Source organism: Cavia porcellus, unplaced genomic scaffold (assembly GCF_034190915.1).
Source record: "Cavia porcellus strain 051 isolate PalLab524CR breed Dunkin Hartley unplaced genomic scaffold, mCavPor4.1 scaffold_30, whole genome shotgun sequence".
NCBI classification, from domain to species: domain Eukaryota; kingdom Metazoa; phylum Chordata; class Mammalia; order Rodentia; family Caviidae; genus Cavia; species Cavia porcellus.
The window spans coordinates 33,204,077-33,228,711 of NW_026947513.1; the positions used below are offsets into that span (position 1 = coordinate 33,204,077).

Sequence of the window (24,635 nt, forward strand, 5' to 3'; positions counted from 1 at the left end):
TTGAATATTTGCCAGTTTTCAAACATAATGAATGGGTTGTCTAGTGTCTTGCAAAGTGGAATGGTGACTTCTGCTTTTTGGTAGTATCATTCCAGACCACTTGGTTTTCTGCAGGTATCTTGTGTTGAGAATGTGACGGAAACCGTCATCACCCAATTTTGGAGCCACTGTGGTAGCCGTTAGTTCACTAGTTTTTCCCCTTTACAACATGCATGTGTCCTCCTGGCTTGACTGCTGGGGCAGGAGTCATTCACAGGGCAGCTGCCTTATTTAAATTGGCTTCATAAATTCAATTTTGAGTATAGTGTTCATTTTCAGAAAGTGAAACAGTAGCTTTTGATGTGCTCTTTTCTGTGCTTCATTGGATTTTATGAGGAAAATTATGTGCTGTACTTGAGAATCTAGTGTGCCTACTCCATTTGGGGACCTTGTGCCTGTCAGAAGGCTGGTAGACTTTTCACCAGCTAGAGAGAAAAATTTAGAGCCTGGTTCTCCTTTGCAATGTCATTCTTTATCTTTGCTGTGAGTGAAAGTACAAGGTGATCTGCCGTTTTCCCTGTAACAGAGATGGTGGCCTGCGTTTTGGAGAAATGGAACGAGACTGTCAGATTGCCCATGGAGCAGCACAGTTTTTAAGAGAAAGGCTGTTTGAGGCATCAGATCCCTACCAGGTTCACGTCTGCAACCTCTGTGGAATCATGGCAATTGCTAACACCAGGACTCACACATATGAATGCAGGGGCTGCCGCAACAAAACTCAGGTGTGTATGGACTTTAGTCTTTTCTTTAGGGTACAAGCATGTTGGTCTACTTGTCTAGCAGACTCAGCATAGTGGGACAGGTTGGTATGGCACAACTGTGGTTGTTTGTCTATATTAGGATTTCTAGTTTTAATGAGAAAAAAGGTAATTCAATTTTTCCAAAAAAAAAAAAAAAAAAAAAAAAACCTTAATGGTAGTAATTTTCCCAAACTATTTATCTTTTATAATAAGGTCTTGAGTAAGAGATTTTAAGCAGCAAGTTTTTCTTAAACCTTTTAGTTGGAAGGTTGATATAAGTCATGTGTACGGAGAGGGTAGGATTCAGCGAGCGAGGTGCAGGGCAGGTGACTGAGCATGCTCACTTGCCAGCTCCAGCGCTGTACCTCTGTGCTGAGGCAGAAAAGGGAAGTAACTTTGGCGCAGTTCTGCTAATTACTTTTTTCTTTCCTTTTCAGATTTCTTTGGTGCGAATGCCTTACGCATGCAAGCTGTTGTTTCAGGAACTTATGTCTATGAGCATTGCACCTCGAATGATGAGTGTCTAAGTGCAACTCTTTTAAAAGATTCTCAGTGAGCCAGGGATTTAGCTCAGTGGCACAGCACCTGCCTGGCAAGTGCAACGTCCTGAGTTCAACTCCCAGTACCAAAAAATTCTCAATGAGATACTTGTTTGTATCTTGTTTCTATGACGTAGCCTTGAAAAAATGACAAGATAGGAGTTCAGTCCCCAGCACCCTCAGTCAAGAAAGACATGCTGTCCTGTGTTGCGGTAAAAAGTGTTTTATTTGGTTTAGTGATATGCATGCTTTTTTCATCTGTAAATAGACAATAAATTTTTGTAGATATTCTGGATGTGTTATCTTTGGATTTTTCTGTGGGAAACCAGTAAATATCTAAAGAATTAGTGGATTAGATTAAAAGAGACTTGTTCTCAGGCAAGAACAGGAGATGTAGTTATCTGTGACTGCTGTCAGCTGTATAGGCTTAGATATTCTGCGAGTTTATAGTCAGCACCTCCACCTGTTTAAAAAAGAGAAAGGCAGAAATCAGTTTCATACGCAGACATGGTTGACTTTCTGATTGTCAGGTGGTTCTCAAACAGGTAAAGATGTTACCATGTGGGGAAGAAGAGCAGGGCACGGTGGTGTGCATGTTACCTCTGCTGCTAGAGGGGCCGAGGCAGGAGGGTCATTGAGCCCAGGATTTCAAGGCCAACCTGGGTAACAGTGAAATCCTATGTTTTGAGAAAAACCAAACAAATCAGGCCTGGTGACATGTCTGTAATCCTGGTGCCTGGGAAACAGGCTGGAGGGTCACCGTGAGTTTGTCTGGCCTGGACTACATAGTAAGATCTTGTCTGCAAAACAGACTGTGGGGGTAAAAGTGCAAAGGGGTTCTGTAAGTGACAGTGATGTGCTGCGGTGCGCTGGGATTCGAGATGTACGACTGGAGGTATGGAAGGCAATTTTGCTGGACTGGTTCGTGTTTAAAGGGACCCTTGTTAGAGACCTGGGGTCACACATCTCACACACCAGCAAGTCGAGCTCCAGAGGCTAAGGAGCTTTCCTTCATGGCCCACAGTAAGCTTTTGTTCAGAGCTTACTGTAGAGCAGAGAGTGGCAGAGCTGAGGGACGCATAGCTCGTGTTTTAGCTGCTGCTTTGGTCTCACTGTCTGGCTTTACAGCCAGTCCCTTGGCTGAAGGGACTCTGACCAAACACATCTTTTCTTTGCCATTTCCTTTCACTCCACATTTGAATGCAGCAGAAGCGTAAGACAAAAGCTGACGGCAGGTTTTGTCCTTGACTGGTGTAAGGGAAGGCCAACGTGGACAGCGCTGCCGCACCATGTGAAGGGGCATCGCTGTGACTGATTTAGAGGGAGGTTCGGGGCTGCAAAGTGGGGCACAACAGCACTGGGTGTTTGCTAGAATACATCCTCACCTTTCCGGGTTTTTCTCTTAAAAGCTCAAAAGTGAAAGACCAAATTGCCCACAACCACTTCCCCTTAAACGGGAACTTAACTAGTCATGACACAGGAAATATACCATATGGGTAGTAACACAGGAAATGCAAGCTTTTCTAGGCAAGTTTGGGGTTTGCCTCTCAAGTCTAAGAGAAGAGATCCAGGCATCTGTCATAATGTTGGCCCTCTATCAGCCACCCACAGTTCTGGAATCAGAGGATCCCCATTTTAATGTACCCAGTGCCCTTGTGGGTCCCAGCATTATAGAGCTTGTTAATAGCCAGTCTCATAAACTTTGATACTTGGTTCTCTTTTTCATGTTTTTTCTGTGTTGTCTGCATATATATATATATATATATAGTTTTGTATCGAAGATCAAACTTGTGACCTTGTACTTGCCAGGCAGGCAGTTATGCAGCTGAGCTAAATCCCCAGCCCTCTTGTTTTTAAATTTTAAAGAAAGTAATTTGTGAATCTTCAGAAATCTTCAGCTGGGCATAGTGACACACGCCTGTAATCTAAGCACTCTGAAAACTGAGGAAAGAGGATTGCCATGAGTTCAAGGCTACAAAGTGAGACCTGTTCTGAAAAACAAATCTTAAAAGTGTATTAGTACATATCTGCAGTACACAGTGAATTGTATTCTTCATTAAGCAGAAGCTCCCGTCACTCTTTCGCTGGTGGCGAGACTGACCCACCTCTTTTCACAGACCCTTTTCCACTGGTATTTCATGTAAGGCATCGACCACTGTGATCTTGGCTGATGCGGAGGCCTGGCCTTGGGAGTTGGATGCGTGGCACTCGTATTCTCCGTCGTCCTCCTTACTCAGAGGAGACACCTGTGAGAGGAAGGGGATGTCAGTGTCTGGTAGACTCCTCTGCACAGGCCTCCATAGGGTCCTTCTCCAGTTCCCTAACATGACCATAGGTGCAGCCAGAAGCACAGCCGTGGGTGAGGAGACAGGAAATGTCACCCACAGCTTTCCATGTAAGCTGGCAGCTGGAGGCAGGCTCTGATGGGGCATCAGCTAAGAAACACCCACGGGATCAGAACTTGCGTGTCTTAGGTGCCTGTGAGAATTTTGCTTTGAACTCTAGTGAAAAAGCTAGAATTGTCCCTATTGTTTCTAAAACACCTTCCATGGGCCAGGGATACAGCTCTGCAGCACAAGTGCCTGCCTGGCAAGTGAAAGGTCCCGAGTTTGATTCCTGGTATGAACAAAAAACAAAACACCTCCGAGTCGCCCTTAGTGCCTCCTGGAAGAGGAGCTGCAGCTGTGGTAGGGCTGTTCCGACAGGGAGACTGAGTCTCCGACAGGGAGACTCCCGGCCCCTCAGGCCTCATCAGGCCTGAGCCCCGAAGGAGACCCACCACCCATGATACGCACCAGCACCCAGCCAGTCACTTCGTGCTTTTCTGGGCCACCGCGGGTCTGGATGGCCAGGTTGTCTCGGTCGCCAGGCAAGAGTTCCGTCCTCTGAACTCCATAGCTACCCCTTTTGACCTGCAAAACACATTTTCTGCACCAAAACTTCAACTTGGAAATGGGCACATTCTGAGAATCGCACAAGGTGAAATCAGGTTTCTGACACAATTAAACCGAGTAATTGACTTGCGCGGTCCCTGTTCTGAATGCAGCATTTATTGCCTCCTGCTGTTTCCCACTAATCTGTTGCTTGGGGAAGACATGCTCATGTTTCCTGCCCATCTCCGCCCACAGAAACCTGCTCCTCTTTGGAGGGCCTTTATTGTCTGTGGGCCACACTGTCCCTTAGGGCTAGTGTGATGGGCGTGCTTGGGCCTGGGACTCTTCCGTACTGGTCTCATCAGTGGGCAACGGATTGGGGCCAAGCCAATTCCATTTCTTTGTTCTGAGAGCTAAGGATTCAGGCAGTGATTTACTTACTGAGGGCCTGAGGTCCAACGTGCCTGTCACATATAAACTGCTGGCATTGTTCTCAGGACAAAGCCTGGTATCTGTTCTATGCATGTCAGGACTCGATCCTGAAGGCTGGCTTAAGGTAGCCAGTTTGCCTGGTTTAACGCCAATAGTGAATATGTCTTTAACGCTCTCCCTTCTTTTAAAGGTCAAACTATGTTCATTAGGAAAACTGGAAGATATGTGAAAATGCACAAGAAAAAATGTACTTGTTAGCCCCCGTACACATACATTTAGAAATGGTGATGTTTTATTTTTGAGAGTGACTCGGTATGTAGTAGTTCAGTTGCCTGGAACTCTTGGTCATCTTCCTGCCTCAGCCTCCTAGTGACAGGATTAGACAGGCTTGTATCACATAAGAGACATACATAATTTAGGGCTTGTGATAATTGGGGGGGGGTTTGAGGAAAAAAAATGTTCATTTTATGCTAGGCCTTTTTTTTAGGAAGTGAGTTGAAGTTTATTGTCATTACTTCTGTAATAAGGATTTAAACTCTCAGAGAGGTAGCTGCCTTTTCAATGTCTTCTGTAACAAAGGAATTTTTCTACATGCCCACCAACACAGGGAGAGTTCCAGGTAACTGGGTTTCTTTTCATATGAATGCAATGAAGATAAAACAGTAGGCATGTTTTCATTCCATTTCTCAAGTAGCTGGCAGAAACTTTATGTGAGTGCCACTTTTGAAGTAGATATTTAAACCTGGTGTGGTGGCACATGCGTGCGACTCAGGAGGCTCAGGCAGAAGACCAGCCTGGCGGCATAGCAAGACCTGTTTAAAAAAAGTTATTTAATATGGGTCTTAATGTTTGTGGTACTAATTTGATTCAGTGGTTAAAGTATTATATCTCAGGCCTTAATTCACTGAATCCCAGTATCCTACAAAGGTTTTACCTATCACCAAAGCAGAAAAGTAAGATTTGTCAATAGATCACATAATTTTTAGTAAAAAAAGGGCATTTTGTGCTAATTAATGCAATCTATTATGCAGAAACTATTGTTAAATATATTTAACAGAATTCATTATATATTTTAGTTAATATAAAAAGTTATGTACCATAGATGGACGGGCCAAGAATTCTTATGTGGCCATTATTTTATATGGCAAAGTTATTTGAGTAAGAGTTTTAAAAAAGATGCAGATGGAAAAAACAAGCTCCTAAGACAATTCTGCAGATCGTGGGCTGCAAGTGCCAGTCCAAACTCCAGAAACTCTCGCACAGGAAAAACTGCCGAGAAAGCTGTGTACGGTGAAGACTCGGTCTGTACGGTAGTTCAGCCTCTTTGGTGGTTCTGGTCATGCCTCTGCTGTCTTGAGTCCAGCTGTTGTAAATAAGCAGCAGGAAATGTGAAAAAGTCTAATTCTGACAATGCAGGGTAGATTCCTTTGAGTAGTGGGATAAGAAATTTAAGAGGTTGCCCAGGAAAACTTTATGCATTACAGAACCTATTTGGGTTTTCCTGGCAAATCTACAGAAGTTTTAGTAGAATGCATATATTTGTTAAAATTTTCAGACTCCCCTGCCACTGTAAACAAAAGACAAAGCAACTGTCTACAAAAAATACTTGTAATCCACGATAGAGGTTCAGTTACCTCTATGTAAAAAAAAGGCTGAAGAACTGCATAGAAAACAGGTAAAGGGTATGAAAGGGCAGTTCCTACGGCATGACCATCTCAATGTAGTCAAGGAAGCTGAAGCAGTGACTGGCACTGAGGACTCCGCGCAGTGTACATGCGGGCCAAGCGCACGTGAGGCCAAGGTTCGGTCCGAGGACCACACAGACTGCGATGCTAACCTGTGTGCTACAGCCAGTGACAGGGTGGCACAGCGCTGTGAAGTTAAGATTCCACCACCCACTCAGCCATCTGGGCTTACTACAACTAGAAGGAACAGTGCCATCTAGCCACGTGACTTCCGGTACTCTGGCGGCACCTACCCACGTGACTTCCGGTACTCTAGTTCCACCCGAGCAGGTAACTTCCGGTACTCTAGTTGTGCTAGCCACGTGACTTCCGGGACTCTATCCTATTCCTAGAAGAGCGGAGTAGGCTATGTGCATGTGGATGTTGAAGGCAACCTTGCTTGTTTAGGGTGTCAAAAAGCTGGGAATACAAAAGCAATATGACAATGGTTTGACACGGTAGGATCCGTGGCTATGTGGAATTACAGCTAGGAAAAGCAGCCATGGAGGGGCCCAGGAAACCATGATTAAGACAGGAAAAATGAGCATATTATAGTCCCCCCTCTCTGCCATATCATCAGTCTGGGCATGAAAAAGCCTGTAGAAAGATAAAGCCAGGGTAGTTCACAGTTTATTTAGGGAATGGAAAGAGAAAAGACAATTATGAACTCTTTATAAGCTTTTAGATCATTAGTTTTCATCATCATCACTATATCTAACTTTGTGGTTATTGGGAATTGAATCTAGGGCTTTCTCACTGACCTACTTAATTTTTAAAAACATACATACATACATTCATGCACAAATATTTTTGCGGCAGTCTTAAGTCACTAAATTGCTAAGTTGCTTAGGTGAAAATCAACTTTGAGATCCTCATGCCTCAGACTCCCTGCTGGCATGCCTACTAGTATTACAGGCATGTACCATCAGGCAGAAACGCCTCATTTAATGCAACAAAAGAACTATTGGTAAGGACAGTACAGACTGATAACCCGGTGCCCCAAGTCTAAGAACTGCCTTGGCATCTCTTGGAAATAAAGCCCTACACTAAATCACCTATTAAAGAGTTTAATAATTAAAAAAAAGAACTCTCTACAACTATGGAGAGAAGGCTTGTATTCCCTCGGCTCTGTTTTTGAGTTCTTAAGCAAGAAAGAATGCTACATTCTCTGAACTGCACATACTCTTTGTTTTGTTTTTTGAGACAGGAGTTCACTATGGAGCCCTGGCTGGCCTCAAACTCGTGGCGATCCTTTTGTCTCAGCTTCCCCTTTGCTGGGATTACAGACATGCACGACCGCGCTAGGCAGTTTGTGTTTTCAAAGTGTAAAATCCAGCATTCACTTTATTCAAAACAGTTGTGTGTTTACATCAGATTTGAAGCCATTAGTGGTTTTGGATAAGTGTACGCATCCGGGACCTTCAGGGCGAGAGGACAGTGCGTCCCAGTAATGACCTCGGCCGCGGCTCTCCGGGTGTCCATGCAGTGGAGCAGGGACAAGCGTTCCCGGGGTGCTGGTCTCCCTGCCGCTAAGGAGAGTCTGGAGCACTTTCGGATTTTCTGTTCCCCTCTCAACACTCCTAACCCGGTCGCTGAAAACATAACCTGTGCCCTGCAGGGGGCGCCCGCGGCAGGGTCCATCTGAGCCGGCAGGCGCGGGCTCCTCCCGGCACCGCAGCCCTCGGCCGCCAGAAGGCGCCAGAGGTCAGCGCTGACCCGCCCGGCAGTACTTGGTGGGGTCCCCGGGTGACGACTTTATCCTTCGGACCAATGCTCTGCCCAGCAGATGATGAGACGCTATGCTGAGAGCCAGGTGGCCAGTGGGAGGACACTCGCGGGCCTGCCGCCCGCAGCCCTGGAGGCTGCAGTCGCCCCATTTTGTTTTTCTTTCTCCCTGGGGGCGCGCGTGTGCCGGTGTGTGTCCATGCATGTGTACATGTGTGCATGCGCGCATGCATGTGATTTCTTGATTTCTGTCTCAGCTAGCTTGATACGAGCTTCTTCAGCTGGCTCTACAAAGAGTTCCTGACCATTGGGTTCAGAAACCCGAGTCCAAAAGGTGTTCCATCTACTGGGCGAGGTGATTGTGGCTTATAACCCCAGCACTCTGAAGGCTGGGCAGGAGGACCACCTCAAATTCAAGGCTAGCCTGAACCACAGAGCAAGACTGTGTCTCAAAAAACCAAGATGTGGCGAGAGAAAAAAGAAAAAGAACCATGCTCACAGGAGAAGGCTGCAGAGCTCTGCCCCTCTCCCCCTCAGCCAGGCCCCAGCTCCTATGAGGCCTCTCAACAGATGGGTCCCAGAGGGCCAGCTGAATGTTCAATCTCAAGTGGGGGACTGAGGCCCTGGCAGGTAGTTATGAGGGGTCTTTTTTGGACAGAAAGAGAGGAACTCACTTTTTTATTTTGTTTATTGAGATAGGATCTCACTTTGTAGCCCAGGCTGGCCTCCAACTTGTAGCGATCCTCCTGCTTCAGTCTCCTGAGTGCTGGGATTACAGGTGTGTGCCACCATACTCCATGTGAATCTTGAGCTCTTAACTGTTATGCTGTACTGTACATACAGACACACACTGTTGTTATCACTGCTCGGATCTTGGCCAGGGCACTGCTGTGGAAAGTAGGCTGGGCAGCAGCTGGCTGACAGCTGTGCCAGCGGTCTAAGGTGGACACAGCATGGTCCCAGTAGCAGCGGGCCTTGGGCTGGTCCTGCATTGGTGAGGCTGGGACATTGCCCTGCCATCATGGACTGACCTTGTTCCAGATGAGCACTGGGGTTGGGATCCCAATGACCTCACAGCTTAGGTACACCTGGGCACCGGAGACATTCCAGATGTCCTTGGGGGGTGTCACGATGGATGGACCTGCAAAAGAGGGTGCAGGCACATCAGTCCCCGTAGCCCAGCCCGCCCAGCCTGCCAAGCATCCACTTCGGAAATGCAGGAATTGGAACATGCAAACTACCAAAAACAATCAGGAAGAAAAACCTACTGTTAGCAAAATTATCTTCTTCCCTAGACTATGCTTCAGTGGGTTTTAGTCTCCCAGCTGTCTTGCATCATCTGGGACTTTTCCATTAATACAGTGACATTTTAGTTCCAAAATGTTTTAGCGTTTCTTTTTGTTTACCAATGTTTCTACTTGGAGGAGGGTAATAAGCAATTACAGTGAAAGGAAAGAAAATCCAAAGCCTTATGTGAAGATGTGAAATGTGAAAATCCTGCCTGAGGATTAGGGTTAGGTTGCAAAGCTGTGGTCCTGGCAAGGGTCAGGGGACAGGAAGAGAGCTGTGGGATACCGATGTCCCAGACCAAGCCAGGAACAGTGTCTCTGAACAGAAGGTGGCTCGGAGTTCCCTGCCCCACAGGCTGGGGAGGTGGCTGGAAAGGACAGAAATGCCCCAGAGAGGCTGCTTCTCATCTTGATGTGCCCGGGTGGTGGTGGTATTGCGTGAGGTACAGAAGCCCCAGAGAGGGGCCAGCATGACATCTTCCCTGCCCCTGGCACCAGGCATCTGTGTACTGATCGCCTCCTCTGCCTCAGTGCGCAGGTCCCTGCTCTAGATCAGCACCCACAGCTCCAACTGTCTAGTCCTCAGTGCTCTACAGTCGAGGTCTCTGCTCCTGGGCTTGGCTGACTATGGTCTGTGAGCCAGAGCTGACCCTAGTTGCATCCACATGGGCTGCAAGCTAAGAATGGCCTTTGCATGTTTGAATGGCTGGAAAGAGCAGCTGCATTGGAGACTGTGTGGCCCAACATGCTGGTGATGGGGCCACTGCAGAAGACACCAGCTGATTCCTGCCCTAATCAATGAAGGGGAGACCGGTGCCCGAATAAGATCTCACCCGCTGGATGGGGCAGCACATGCCTGTAATCTCAGCACAGGGAGGCTGAGTGAGCCAGGAGAATCACAAGTTTGAGCACAGCTCAGGCAACTTAATGACTCAGTGAGACTTTGTCTTTCAACTAGAAATATAAAATGGGCTGGGGAAGTTGCTCAGTGTCAAAGCCCTGGGTTCAATTCCAGTACCATCACGGAAAGGCTCTGTACACCAGTCGATCGGACCTTCCTTGGAAGTGACCCAGGCACACCCACTGAATGAGTTCTGGTTTGGCCCTGAAATTCCCAGATAATGAGAGAGCACGTGTGTGGGGTGTAGCTCCCAGCCTCTGAGGGAGAAGAGACACCCTACACACCTGCCGTTTCCTGGATGATGCCTGTTTCATTTCTGCAGTCTGAACACCAGGGCCAGAATGCAGGGGAGGGGACAGCGCTGGGGCCTGGCTCCCCGCCAAAGCCCTGTCCTGAGAGTGCTGCACCATTTCACGAATGAATGTGTGACTCATTCCTGAGTCTCCTATCCCAGCTTCCGCGGGGTTGCTGGCCTCATGGAGTCTCTAGCAGCAAGGTCATCTTGAATTAGGTCCTGGGAAACTGAAAACCTTGCCTTTGGGCCTGCCTGGAAAGTTTTCTGGAGTCATCGACATCCAAAGGACACAAAGTCCCTCTCTTGCGACAGGCTATTTCCAGTGTGTTCATTTCTTAAAACAGAAAGGAAATGACCCTGGCATGTAAGATTTTCCCATTCATCTTATGTATTAGCAGTGGATTTTTAAAATCTCTTGGGTTTTTTTTTTTTCTGCTTTGCAAGAATGTGTGCACAGCAAAAAAAGTTTTGAAAGCTCCAAATATATCTGTGCTTCCTCCCTCAAGCATAGGTCACAGTGGGACATGTGTGGCTGGATCTTGAAGGGGTGCATGGGGGGCAGGAGAGTGGCCACTGCACACACCTCCTGGCCCCCTCCCAGCCCCCTCCTAGGGTTCCTACCTTGCCTGTTTGGCCCTGCAAGACGCTAGGCCTCCCCAAGCTCCCTCCACGACCCTGCAAGCCAAGGGCTTGCAGTCACAGACCCTGATCTGGCTGGACTTTGAATACTTTTCCTCGTGCTCCTGGGCCTGGCTCCCTCCTGCAGCAGTGCAGCTGACCTCCCCACAGGCATTGTCCGGGAAAAAAGAAGGAGCAAGCCAGCGAGCTGGAGGGATGCGGGGAACAAAGCTCCAGCCTGCACCCATTGCCTCGAGGTCCAAGGGGCAGGCACATAGGTCTTGTCCAGCTTGGCCACTGGGGCACAGGGCAGTTCTGCAGGGAGCCCGAAGATGTGCTGTGTATTTTTCCATAATTTTAAGAGGACGTTCTCATTTTAATATCGTTTACTTTATCAAGTCTTTCCTTCCTAGTTTGTGGTTTTAGTATCATGTTGAAAAAATTCTGGTTCTTTTTATAAGTTTTACTGTACATTAAGTTCTTTTCTACAGTTAGGTTTATGGTCTATCTTGAATTAATTTTCGTGTATTCTATGATGTGTAAGTCAAAGCCCCCCACACCCCAAGGGTGGCCAGTTCCTTCAGCAGCACTTGAAAAGCTCATTCTGTTCCTATTGATTCATTAAATAGCGCCTTGGTGCAGCATCCGGCATCCACAGGGCATGTATGTGAGCTCCCTCCACCCCCCCTTCTGTTCCATCGATCTGGGTCTCCTTGTGCCAATAACCCTGGTATAATTTAGCAGTGAATTATGCCAATGCTGAAGCACTTAACAGGGTGCTTCTATTCTGCCTCCCTCCCTCCAGCCTTATTCCAAGAAACAGAACATTCCAGGAGAAGCAAGAATTCTTCAGAAACATTTTCAACTGGGAATACTTTGAATAGGAGCCATCCCCAGGGGCTCAAGATGAAAACAAAACCTACTGTGAGTTCCTTCTCTGTGCTCTGAACCCTTGCAATACACATAACACCTCAGGCAAATGGGCTGTTCTAAAAATGCCGGTTCTGTCAGGCTGTGTGCAGAACTGGACCTTAGCAATCTGCGCTGCTCTGTGACTCCCACGTAGGAGGAGTGGGGGGAGACCACGAGGCTTCCAAAGCCCTGCACTGTTTCAGCTCTCCCTGAGCAAAGTCTGGATTGCTAACACAAGGAAAAGCTTAACAAACAATATCCAGGCTGACGAGAACCAGCCTCCCCGATGGCCCTCAGGTTTTAATACGTGCTGTCTTGCAAAAGCAGTCAGGTCAGTGAGTGATGAGACTAACAGCAAAGTGACCAATAGACCCCTCAGGGCAGCTGGAGGCAGGGGGGTCCCATCAGGGTGGGTTGGGATAGTCCACAGGGGCTGGGTATTCACTCCCTTCACTTGGTTCAGAGCCATCCGGGGAGGACATCTACCTCTGGGCTCTGCCAGATTCTCTGCCACTTATTTGGCCTAGAAATTCCCAGGCACAATTCCCGGAGGGAATGGGGAGGCCGGATGATGGCAGAAGACGGCAGTGTACAAAGATGAGTGGTGGTCCCTGGTTAGAAGCATGGCGTGAGGGGCACGGTGACCTAGGGGGACAGAGCACAAGGCTGATACAGAAAGATGGGGTGCAAATACTATGGCCTCATATGACAACCACATCCTGCACCCACCACCCACTCCAGAAAATGTCACCCCACACACCCCACTGAAAATGACCTCATGGCCTCCAGTCATTGTGGGTCCCGCAGTGCGCTCCAGGAAGAGTCTGTTTCACCAGTTATTTATTTATCTTTGCTCTTGTCCCATAGGACTTTAGGCTGCTAAAACATCCGTCTAGCAGACATCCTGTCTATAGAATGACCGACTGTCCCCAGCCTCAATCTGTCCCCTTGTCATTCAGCCAACACTAGAAAACCATCGTGTGTTCACAGTGCCCCCTATGGCCGACAGGAGAAGCCGCCGGGCTCTCCACTGTCTGTCCCAGATGCCATCTCCAAACAAGGCTACCCGTTCTCATCTTACACAATTCAGTTAGTTTCCACCTAATCTCTTTTGGTTCTTCAAAGTCTCCCCTGTGCTCTATGTCTATCCTCCAAGTCCATAATTTTCAATACCAAGAATGGAACTCAGGACCTTGTGCTGGCCAGGCATGCCAAGTCCATATTCTTATTCCCCTTTTTAATAACTCTCATTCAACAGCCTTACCTGGTTCCTTCTTTTTCATCCTTCCTTGAAGAGGAAGAAGTAAGGAGAGAGAAGGCAGAGGACGAAGAGAAGAAGAAAAATATGAAAGCAAAAAAGCCAGACCCTAAGTGAAGTTGTAGTAAGAAAGAAAGCTTGGGACTAGAAATCTAGCTCAGTGGGTAAGCGCTGGCCTTGCAAGTGCGCGGTCATGAGTTCGACCCCTGGTACTGATAAAAGAAAAAAAATATAGAAAGCTTCACTTTAATTAATTAATTTATTTTTGTCTTTTTGAGACAAAATCTCGCTATGCACTTCAGGCTGCCCTGGAGCTCACTTTGTAGCCCAGCCCGGTCTTGAACTTGCAACTGTCCTCCTGCCTCAGCCTCCCAAGTGCTGTGACTACAGACCAAGAAAGAAAGTTTAAGTTTGGAAAGAAAATAAAAATTCAGTGTAATCAATCAGTGTCATCTAGAAGCGGTGAGAAGCATTCTGCAGAATCTCCGCCTCAGGCTGCTTCTTCCAATTACAGGCTAGGCAAAAGGTCCACAGAGTGCTGTGTTACTTCAGGGATACTCAGCTGTAATCTCGGCACAGCTGTGCCCCAAGAAACCACTAACGATATAGAAAGGGAAGAACAGGGGATACCATGATGGATTTAAATTTGGAATATTATGGTTGGTTCTAAAGAGGCTAAGAAGGGCAATTCTCACAAAACACAAATGCCATGCAGAAAAGATCCTGAAATGGAATTAATGTTTAATTTACTGGCAACTGATTCAATCTGATTTCATATAAAGTTGTAGCAGATAGGATAGTTTAAATTCATTATCCTAGGCCAGGGATATAGCTCAGTGGCACAGTGCCTGTCTGGCAAGTGTGAGGTCGTGAGTTTGATCCTGGATACAAAAAAAAAAAAAAAAAAAAAAAAGATTCATTATCCTATAAAAAGCACAGGAAGGGACATTAAAAAAGAATGAGAGCCATTTCCTCATCTGAGTGCTTTCCAGCCATGGCCTGAGATGCACTCACCAGGCTGTTTAAGAAAAAGAAGACAGAACTCTCTTGAGACACATCCATCGTGGGGAACTGCTACATGTACATAACACATCTTAATTCCTTTTATGTCTCTTTCTCTGCACCTCCTTTTCTCCTTCCTCCATCTCTTGGTGGTCTTTGGGTTCAGATGTGAGTGCACCCATCACAAACTCCCGGCCTGCATCTCTGACATCCCTGAGGCTCTGAGGTCCCACTCCCTGCCCCTGGAGCCCTCAATCTAATGCAAGAGTGTCTCACGCACCTCCTTATCCACCCTGGCACAATGTGCAGGACTCTTAACCCAGCTCACTACCCCAGGGATGGGCAAAGTAGAACATCCAGGCCATCACCTCATAAGCCAATGTTTTAATCTGAAAGAACTGAGATGTCAGGGAAGTTCCAACTTGAAGCTGAGCATAGTCCACTGAGCCTAAAAAGAGATCAAAAATCAAATTCTCCTTAGTAGTCACTATCTGTTCTCCAATATCACATCCAGCTACACATTTTTTGGCTTTATTGCCTGTATAATTTTCTCTGTCATCTCTCAGTTTTTATCCCACCAATTCTTTCTTCCATGTTTCTCCCCAAACCCATGCCTTTCCCAGCAGTCCTGTTTTCCCATCACAACATGCTCATCTCCTTCCCAGAGTCTCTGGTTATGCGAAGCCCTCCATGCCTTGGAAAGTGCTCCCTCCTCTCAACTGTTACCCATGCCTTCTCTTTACATGAAATCATCAGGATAAAATGTAGTCCTCTGGGACATTTTCTTTTACAGCACTGGCTCCCACTTATTTCTTCTGTGAAGTCCTTGAGTTAAGTCATGCAACACAGTTTGGTGCATTCTTGTTCTCTAGTGCTTTCCCTGCTGGACTGACTGACGCATCAGGTTCTGTGGGAGTCAGAGCTGAGCCAGGAATCTAGAATCCAATGTTCCTTGCACTCATGGGGAGCAGGGAGAGCTCAGGGCTGTCCGCAGTGGGCAGAGGCAGCAGCAAATTCAGAACCACAACATGATTTGCTGGATGGTGCTTGAGAAGACACTCACCAGTGTGCTGGGGCCACGTTAGCTAACTAACGTCATTTTATAGCTAATTCTTGTTTATTGGCAAGAAGATTATTTATCATAATTTTCTTTAATCTTTCATTTTATTTTTCCTTGCCACTAGTAATGCTTTCAATCAATCCATCAATTAGTGTATGATCAGAGGGTGCAAATTCATCCCGGACATCTAGCATTCAAAGTAAGTCTCAGTGATAAGAGTTAGGACTGTATGGGAGAAGATCCATCATCCTCATGCCTGAAATAGAGTTGTGCATCATGCTGGGCCATATTCTTCGCATGCTGGGGCTCAACAAGCACTTGTTAACAGCTAACAGCTGAGTAGAAGGACTCCTCCAAGTTGGCGAAGATTCGCAAACCAAGCTCATCTTGACTTTGGATGCTGGGTCTGGAATAGTTTATCTCCAGCATGAGCACTAAGATCGAATAAGGGCAAAGAGAGTTTAAGGAAAATTTTAGATGCTACATAGGGAATGAGGAGTCCAGATCACTTGGCAAAAGCCCCCAGATTGAGATGGGGTTCCGATGACACATCAAAGGGCAAAGGACCAAACAAAAGTACAAAATGGGAAAAGAATAGTAGGAAGGTATCCATGGCCAAGAGGAGGAAGGGGATGAAACAAGTGGACGTTTCCTGATATTACATCAGGGGAAGTGGGACTATACAGCTAATTACAGAGCGCAGCTACCTGCCAAACCAAGTGATTTTGGGGACTTCCAGAGGTGGGGTGATGTAGCAGCTGAAACTTGGTATGGAAATGTAGTGCATAGGTTCAGGGGTATCATCTGAGGATGAGGAGGGGAGGAGAAGACAGCACTCAGTACACAGTGTAGACACCCCATTTGGCTCCAATCTTTGATGCTGAAAATCCCATCATATATCAGGCTATTTTTTCACAAGTAGACCTAGTATTTAGAGCTAGAACTGTGAATTTTGCAAGAGTTTCCAATTCTCCAGGTTTGAACGGACCACAGAACACAAACAGGAAGCTGCTTCTTGCAATCTGGAGCTTGATGAAGTCTTTTTCTCTTCCTTGTATGGGTCTAGCACAAGAAGAAGTGGGCTGCTGATCAAGGACCTCAATTCTGGGTACACTCTGGACCCCACCAAGTGATTCTGTCACATATGATCCTAGGTCAGCTTTGGAGGAGTCTTCAACTGGTGACAGCTGTTGCAGGTGTGGCAGGTGGCATGCCCTCTCCACCAGGTGTGTGGCCAATGAGCTAACCTGGGCCTGTATCAGCAGCACTGCTGGGGGATGAGCTAACTAATTCTGCAGAGCTCCATAGAATCTGGAAACCTGCCCTGCCAGACTGACTAATGTTTATGCAAGTTAAATTCAAGGGCTAGGTCTTACTTTGAGCACTTGTAATGTCTGACTTTACAAAGAGTGCTTTTCTGGAGGCGCACTCCCCAGTCACTTGGGTGTTTCTGGTTTCTGGAGCCTTGGAAATATTCCACACATCATAGGCTTGTCCTGTCAGGACTATGACTCACCTTAAACCCTACAGATTCAAATTTCTGTTCACTTTTTCCTAATCCAAAAGCACTGAGTTGGGTGGGGAAGTTTTGCAGGAGGGCCCTTATTGCTGACGGGGATGGTCACACATGACCCTGTGATTCCTCAGAGTCCAGAAGTGAGTTTCCTCAGGGACTCTGTGTCCATGCATCTGCACCCAGTCCTCTCTCCTGTTTATACTCCAATGCTGGGCATCCTCTGGTATCAGGAAGTGGTACCATTCCCAGCAGTGAGGGGGACATTCCCCAGCCTGCAGGCTCATACACCGCCCATAGGTCCTGCATGACAAGGGCCTTGCCCCTGGGGGAGAAAGACTCCAGGGATTGCCAAGTGACCCTCTGCCTTAGGAGGGTTGGACTTGCTAAACTTAGTGGTCAGAATATTCCCAAAAACTCAAGAAGGCAGAGACCTACATTCACTGAGAAGCAAGGTGAATGATGCACTGGGTGTTAAGTGGAAGACTGAGATCCTTTAGCTCCCTGAGAACTAGATGTGCCCTTGGCACACTCTACCCACACAAGAGTCCCACTGCAGGAATCCTAGCTGTGGGATTTGCTGAGCAGAAGCATGGTGGACAAGAAGTTACCTAACAGATTTTTCTGGCTCCAGAAGGTGTCTCAGGTTGGAAGATATCTTGTGAAGAGGAAGAAATGACAGGCACACAGAACCAACGAGAGGAGCCCTGGCCACTGCGGGACCAGTGGTTGCTAGACTGGCTGCACACTGAAGTTACCCAAAAATGCTTCAAAAAAACTAGAATCATAGTTGGGATGCACTGCCTGTTTCTCTTGGCCTGGGTGTGGGTTCTAGCACTGGAAGAAGCCCTGCCTCGGAAGACGCTCTCCCTTAAAACAAGGCTTCGGGGCAGGGCATGCTCAGATGATGAGAGAGACAGGCAGCCAAGGAGCCAGAAAAGAGCGGAGGTTTGCAGACGGGGAGAAAGAATGTTAATCCCTGTGGGTTGTCAGGGAACCAGAGGACAAGTATCTCTCGGGAGGCTGTGGCTTTCAAGGTAGATGGCAGAAATGCAGTGTGTGGCTGGGAGAAACAGCTGCCACAACCTCCAGGGTGACAGGGAGGGCGAGGGTCCCTGAACACTGCTGTGTGGACTGCATGGTGGCCCATTGGTCTTCCAGGAGGGCCGAGCCCCTGCTCGCTAATGTGCCCACTCTGCTCTCTGTACACTTTCTGTTTCCATGGAACAAAGCACTTGGATCCTGCTGGGCTATCCATCCCAGTCTGGCCTCTTCTACCTGATCCCTGCCTCACTGCACTGAGGATGTGGCTCCACCCACTGGGCTCCAGGGTCCTCCCTCAAACCCCATCCCTGGGGCCCTCTCCCTCAGCCTCCCTACTCAGCCAGCCCTGAGCGGGCAAGGAGCAGGCTGAAATGGGCTTCTGCGAGTGATAGAAGCCCCAGCCTTGCCCAGAGCCAGCGCAGGGAAGGGGGGCAGACGGGCTGGCACTCAGCCCTGGGACTTGATCTGAGGGAGAACTTCCATGGTTTATAGCCTGCTGGCAGACAACACCAGACGTGAATCATTCTGCACAACCGAACCCCTGTTCTCAGCCTTCTCCCCTCCCGGCGTCCCCTCGGGTTATTTTCTGTACCCTTTCATGAGGGCTACAGACCCAAAAGCGCTGTCCTGTGGCCCCTGAAGACCCTTGTTTATTCATGCTTCGCTGGCTGCTCTCAGATTCTCTCCCGGTTTTCTAATAGATTTAGTACTTTTTCTTTCATATTGTTGTCCTTAAGGCACAGCTGGGAACAGAAAGTCATCTTTCCCTCGTGTGGTTTCATTTGTGTGTGTGTGTGTGTGTGTGTGTGTGTGTGTGCGCGCGTGTGTTCACACCACAGGAGGCGTTCCTTCTGCAGTATAGAAGGAAATGAGGAAAGCAGTTTTCGTGGCTTCCACAGTAGACTGGATATAAAATAATGACACAGTACTTGTATCAGAGCAACAACACACAAAGCAGCCGAAGGGCGCGGCGAGCACCCTAACGGTCAGGTGAGCATGGGGTCCCTCACGGAACCACCCTGCTCCTCCACAGGTTCTCCTTCCAGAGTAATCTTATTTTCTTGATAGTAGGACTTAGCCGGAAAACAATCAGCCTTGAACACTGAAGCTGGAAAATGCCAGCCCGTTCCATATTCTCCTGCCCTGTAGTTACGCTGTGATGCAGGTAAGGTGAGAAAGGGCTGGAGAGAGACTACAGTCTCCGAGTCTGTAGGGCAGTGCAACTGACGCATAAAGACAAGAAAACTCAAAGTTCATACAAAGAAAATAAGAACAAGACTCTAGACAAATACAAGGTGGGCCAATCAGTGTGTTTCCAAATGCCTGCTCATGTAGCTGTGGGATACGGGGACACCAGGATCCCTGCAGCAGAGAGAGAAAGAGGGAAAACGTTCTTACTGAGGGGACCAGGCTGAATTCACAAGAGGAAAAAAGGAGGCTTCTCAAAAGTTCAGGATGGTAAACCAGAAAAGGTGCGAACACCTGTAATCCTAGCTACTGGAGAGGTTGAGGCAGAGGATCATGAGTTCGAGGTCAGCCTGGTGAGGCCCTGTCTCCAAAGAAACAAGATGGAAAGTGGGCACAGGTGAGGAAATTCCAGGTGAGGGGCTCGAGGCCAGAGGCCAGAGGCTGAGGGAAAGCTTAGGGCTCATTTTTGGTGAGCGTGGTAAAGCTTTATATCAGCACTGGGCTTTATACGCCACAGAAAGGGTCTACAGCTATTATCTATTTTGCTTTCCCCAAGAACTTGAGTTAGACAAATAATTCTATGGCTAGACAAAGCATGTTTCTGGGAGGTCGGGCATCTTGCATGAAGTCACATGGGCTGTGAGCAGCATGGCCAGGACACGAATCCAGGTGTTCGGAGACAAACCCAAAACCTTCCCCATGGTACTGTGGTGCCCTGTGTGGCTGAGATGTTCTGTCCTGTTTTGTTGGAGGGCAAGGTGTCTGGGGAAGGAAATTAAATCTTGAGCACTAGAGACTAGACTAGAGGGCTGAGGTTTTCAATGTCAAGCCAAATAGATTAGTTATGTCTGAATGTTATCAAGATGGAATGGAAAGAAAAACAGGAGAGTAAAAACATTGTTTTTAGAGAAAGGTCCCTTAATTGCTGGATCATCACCAGGGAACAGGGTTCCTGCAGTATTTTAGAGCCTAGACTGTGCTTAGACTGCCTTGCCAGGACCATTGCTGGCCAGCATCTGCACCGGGCATGTCTCAGCCTCTGGGAAGGTCAAAGCACCACGACTTTCATGGTATGACCTAGTTAGGAACTGGTCCTTTGATGTTCATAAATATAAATAGGCCAATAGCTGTGTATGCTCTTCTTAGTTCCCTGACTCAACTGCTCAACTATAGAAATAAAGTGGGCAGAGCCGCTGAGTCTGTATTTTTACACATGTACTAACACAGACATACGTTAAAAATCTTTTTCCTCCCTGTCTAGTTCAGGCTGGCCTTGAACTCACTATGTAGCCCCGCTGACCTCAAACTCACAGTCATCCTCCTGCCTCAGCCTCCCTAGTGCTGGGATTACAGGCATGCATATCACCACACTTGGCAAAATCTATTTTTAAAAAGTAGCCATCCCATATAAAAGTTTAGGTAAAATGTAGGAGATAAAAGATAGGATGGCTTTCTCTTTTTTTATTTTTGTTTTGTTATCGGTACCAGGGATCAAACTCATGACCGCCTGCTTGCAAGGCAGCTTCTTATGCTGCTGAGCTAAATCCCCAGCCCCTAGACTGGCTTTCTTAACATAATGCCCCCATGATTAGTGAGTGCCTTTCTAAGATTTAACACTGAGGTCACTAGTGGAAGAAACCCAAGAATGTTGGGGGCAACTATTTATTGTTACTCTACTATTACCTTGTTTTGAAATTTTGTTCTTAAAAAAGTTTTGTTTTATTTCTTTCCTCTTTAAAAAAAATAAAGAGGAAATTATTTGTTTGGCTGCACTGAAATAGCAGCTAGCTATAAAAGAAAGGATCCAAGTGAGTCTGTGCTGATGAACTGCGTTACACTGGGAAAGATGGATTGGAAAGAAATGACCAGCAAAGCAGAAGGCCCAGTTATACAGAGATGTCAGAAACATTTACATGAGGTTTTCAGTGAGGAGCATCAGCTGAAGATGTTTCCCAACACGAAAGAAAAACAGCCGGTTCCACGCGCCCTGGGTAAGCTCTTGCCTGTTACTGGGAGGCAAGGCAGCTTTTCCTTTGTGTGGGCCGCTTCCCTCTAAATTCCCTTTCATTCTGAAATCACTGGATAGCTGTGAATTTCAGGTCAAAGGGCCCCAGATCCACCCTGAAGAATTATGCATTTGCCTAAACTCATTCCTAGGGGAGGGAAGAACAACGGGAATCATGTGAACGCTCCTCCCCGTACTTGGTTAATCACGCACCCGCAGCAGGCTCTGTTGGCCATCAGCCAGCTGCCTCCTGGGCAGAGTGGAGCTGGGACATTAGGACGGTGCTGAGCAAAGCCCCCAAGCTACACTTCCCAGGCAGATGGTCAGCAGACTGTTCGCTGGAGGCGCAGTTCCAGTTTCCAGGAGTGAAATGTGGACAAGTAAGATAAGGCTTGCTCCAGGCAAGCACTTCCCCATGTCCCCTGGGTGTTGCACTCCTGCTCCGGAATGTGGGGACATCCCAACCAGCCTGGAAAGAACTCCTGTGCGACCTCAGCCCATGTGCGGAGACTCATCATGGTCCCAGGTGCTGGTTTATGCCCGTGCCTTAGTGAGACAGGAACACACAGGAAACACCCCTCCCCAAACACACACATTAGCAAAACCTATCTTCCTGTGTTCTCTGCCAAGAGAGCTGAACAGCACACATGAGTTCAGGACTCTGATTCATTTATCAAGACAAATAAACCCGGTCTGTGGAAGTTGGGAGTGCAATCTATGAAGCAAACAAAGGCTAGGTTTTGGAGAAGAGAAAGCACAGATTGCTATTCCTGGAATCTAACTCTATCATGCAAAGACAAATGGGTGAACTTCTTGTGTTTTTTTTTTTTTTAGTCAGGGACTTGCTGTCATCCAGGTCTAGGCCAGCCTTGAACTTACTAGGTAGCCTAAAACCTCGAACTCAAGATTCTTCTGCTTCAGTCTCCCAAATGATGAAATTACAGGTGTGCACCACTGTGCCCAGCCAACAAAGCCTCACTCCAGGGAGGAGTTCTAAGAGGGCCAACAGGCGAGCATCTTGGGCGGGTGGCGATTTCAGGGGCAGCTGTGCCCACGTGATACCACCCAGCTCACCCCCTCCACTGTGGACTTGGAGCAGCTCCCTGCGGAGGCAGAGCGTTTCCAAGAGAGAACCGACTCCAGGCCCCTGTGTAGGCTCAGTGCTGACAAACAGGAGGACAAAGCCCTACAGCGGGAGCATTTATTCACTCTGTTCCCAGATCAAGGGCACGGCCCTTCCCAGAAGCCTCCCCCGCAGGCTCCGGAAATCCCAGACATAGCTTTAGACGAGCTGCACTCTTCCTGTGTGTTTTAAAGTGACATTAGCATTTATGAATATAATGCAGAATTATCAAGCCAATAACATACCCATCATTTCAAACACTTATTTTCTCACGGAGTGCACATGTGAAACAGTTTTGTGACGATTTCAAAAGGTCTGCTAAATTACTTTTACTCTTGTCACATTGTATAATACACTCAAAACAAAACTTATTTCTCCTGTCTAATTGAGGCTTTGATCCCACTCCTTTCACTCCCTTCAGCCTCGAGTAACCATTATGCTACGCTTTGCTTCTTTATGTTCCACTGTTTTAGATTTTTCCAATAAATAAAAACATGCTACATCTACGTTTCGGTGGTTGGTTGATTTCACTTAGTATAATGTTCTGCAGTTCCATCAATGTTGTTGCAAATGATAAAATCTCCCCTTTTCTACAGCTGAGTAGTGTTACCTTGTGTATTCCTTACAGCTGATTCCCTAACTTGGCTTCTGGGGATGGTGCTGCAAGGATCGTAAGAGGTCAGACATCTCCTGGACACATCCAAAGCTTTTTGGTGAATACCCTGAGCAGGTCGTTGGGTTCTTCTTTTCTCTTTGCTCCGCAGTCCTGGCTCCCAGCGGATTCTCTGGGCTGAAAGGTCAGTGGTTCCCACTTCCTGCCCCACTGCACCTCCTACTGGCCACCGATGTTTGTGCTCCTGCTCCACACACACACCCTCTAAGTCCCCGGCATCAGGAGAGCAGCTGGTCCTGGTCCTGCTCCTCCCTTCTGCTGCCGTGGTCTCTCATCCCCTTTATCAACTCTTCCTTTGGTGGGTGGCGTCTAATTTTGGTCTCCTTGAATGTGGCCTGGACTAAGTGATTTAGTCTAGTGACAGTTATGAATGGACTGGTGGAAGTGATGCGGTGTGACTTCTGAGCCACATGCTGAAGGGCTCTGTGGCTTTTTCCTTGCTCCTTCCTGTATGGCCTGCTCAGGGTACAGGGGCTACTGTGTGGGAGACTGGGGCCTTGGGACAAGAGCGAAGTGGGAACCAGTGTTCAGGCTACCGAGTCCCTGCAGACCTCTTGACTAGAGCTTCATGAGAGGCAGGGATGTTCACTGCTCCCAAATTTCTGGCACTGAGACGATATTTATTGTCCTCCAGACTACAAAATTTTGGGTTAACAGTGTAGCAAGCAACTCATACAATATCTTTAAACTTACCCTATCATCCACTAGAGTTCTACTTCGATAAGCTCTTTTGGATAAGGAAGATCTTTTGTTTGTTTTATGTTATAAAGTCTTCTCCCCAAGGATTAGGGTTAAATGAAAAAAACCAAAAAACGAAGGGAAGCTTCAACTGAACACATTTCCACAAAACCCTCCCAGACGGATGTTTACTGATAGTGTAAAGCCTCGAGGCCACGGAGGCACTGGCAGTGCTGATGATGGACGCGTTCTCGGCAGGCCCTGTGCTGCCATCCTGCACCTGTTATGCTGCCTTACCCCGGTATGAAGGCTATCTGAATCCTGTAACTCTCAGGATTCCCACCGCATAGACACCTGTAGCCTGACACGACTCATGGAGGAGACATGGAGGGTTTTCCTTCTTAGTTTTCTATGAAAACTACTTCACAGCAAGGTCAACCTGGAGGACATTACGCTAAGACAAATAAGCCAAAAAACAGCAAACATTGCAAGATCCCCCACGCATGAGGCCCCTGATGCAGACGGCAGGAAGGTGGCACCACACAGGCTGGGGGAAGTGGGAGGCTGCACAGGAGTATCCCGGAGCTCCGCTGTCCAGAACTGGTGTACAGATGGCCTACAGCACAATGCCCCACACTCCACGATGTGTCTGGGCAGGAGACTCCATGCCGTGTCTACTGCCATATAAAGATAGGAGTGTATTAAAATGACCTGATTCTGGGATGTGAAGCTGTGATTTTGTGCAACACTAGCATGTCTTCAGTAGACCCTTGAGTGTCCTCCTTCCCAAACACCCCTAGAAATGACATCTCGTTCATAAAAAACCAAAATGCTGCTCTCTTCTTTTTGGAGAACTGACAGGATAAGGAAGGAGGTAGGTATCATACAAACCAAACATTAAGGAGAACTCTAGGAATCGTTATTTGGAGATGCCTGAAGTGACTTTAGAAGAAAATACCCAAGCATTTAAAACCTAAATCCCAAGCTCAGGACTGATGTCAGCA

General features: G+C 47.4%; 2 protein-coding genes across 3 annotated transcripts in view; one reads left to right on the forward strand and one right to left on the reverse strand.

Annotated features, from left to right (window-relative positions):
• The window catches only part of Polr2b (RNA polymerase II subunit B), a 41,629-nt gene extending 40,016 nt beyond the window's left edge, over nt 1-1,613 (forward strand). For both annotated transcript variants that reach the window (XM_003471679.5, XM_063240734.1), the window contains 2 exons: nt 566-761; nt 1,217-1,613. In XM_003471679.5, coding sequence (XP_003471727.1) covers nt 566-761; nt 1,217-1,306 — 286 coding nt within the window. In that variant the 3' untranslated portion in view covers nt 1,307-1,613. The remainder of the gene's footprint in view (nt 1-565; nt 762-1,216) is intronic.
• Nucleotides 1,526-24,635, reverse strand: part of Igfbp7 (insulin like growth factor binding protein 7) — a 65,929-nt gene continuing 42,819 nt past the window's right edge. The window contains exons 2-5 of the mRNA XM_003471680.5: nt 9,104-9,213; nt 4,114-4,230; nt 3,424-3,564; nt 1,526-1,781 (exon numbers count right to left, since the gene is read on the reverse strand). Of these exons, the coding sequence (XP_003471728.1) occupies nt 3,430-3,564; nt 4,114-4,230; nt 9,104-9,213 (362 nt within the window). The 3' untranslated portion in view covers nt 1,526-1,781; nt 3,424-3,429. The remainder of the gene's footprint in view (nt 1,782-3,423; nt 3,565-4,113; nt 4,231-9,103; nt 9,214-24,635) is intronic.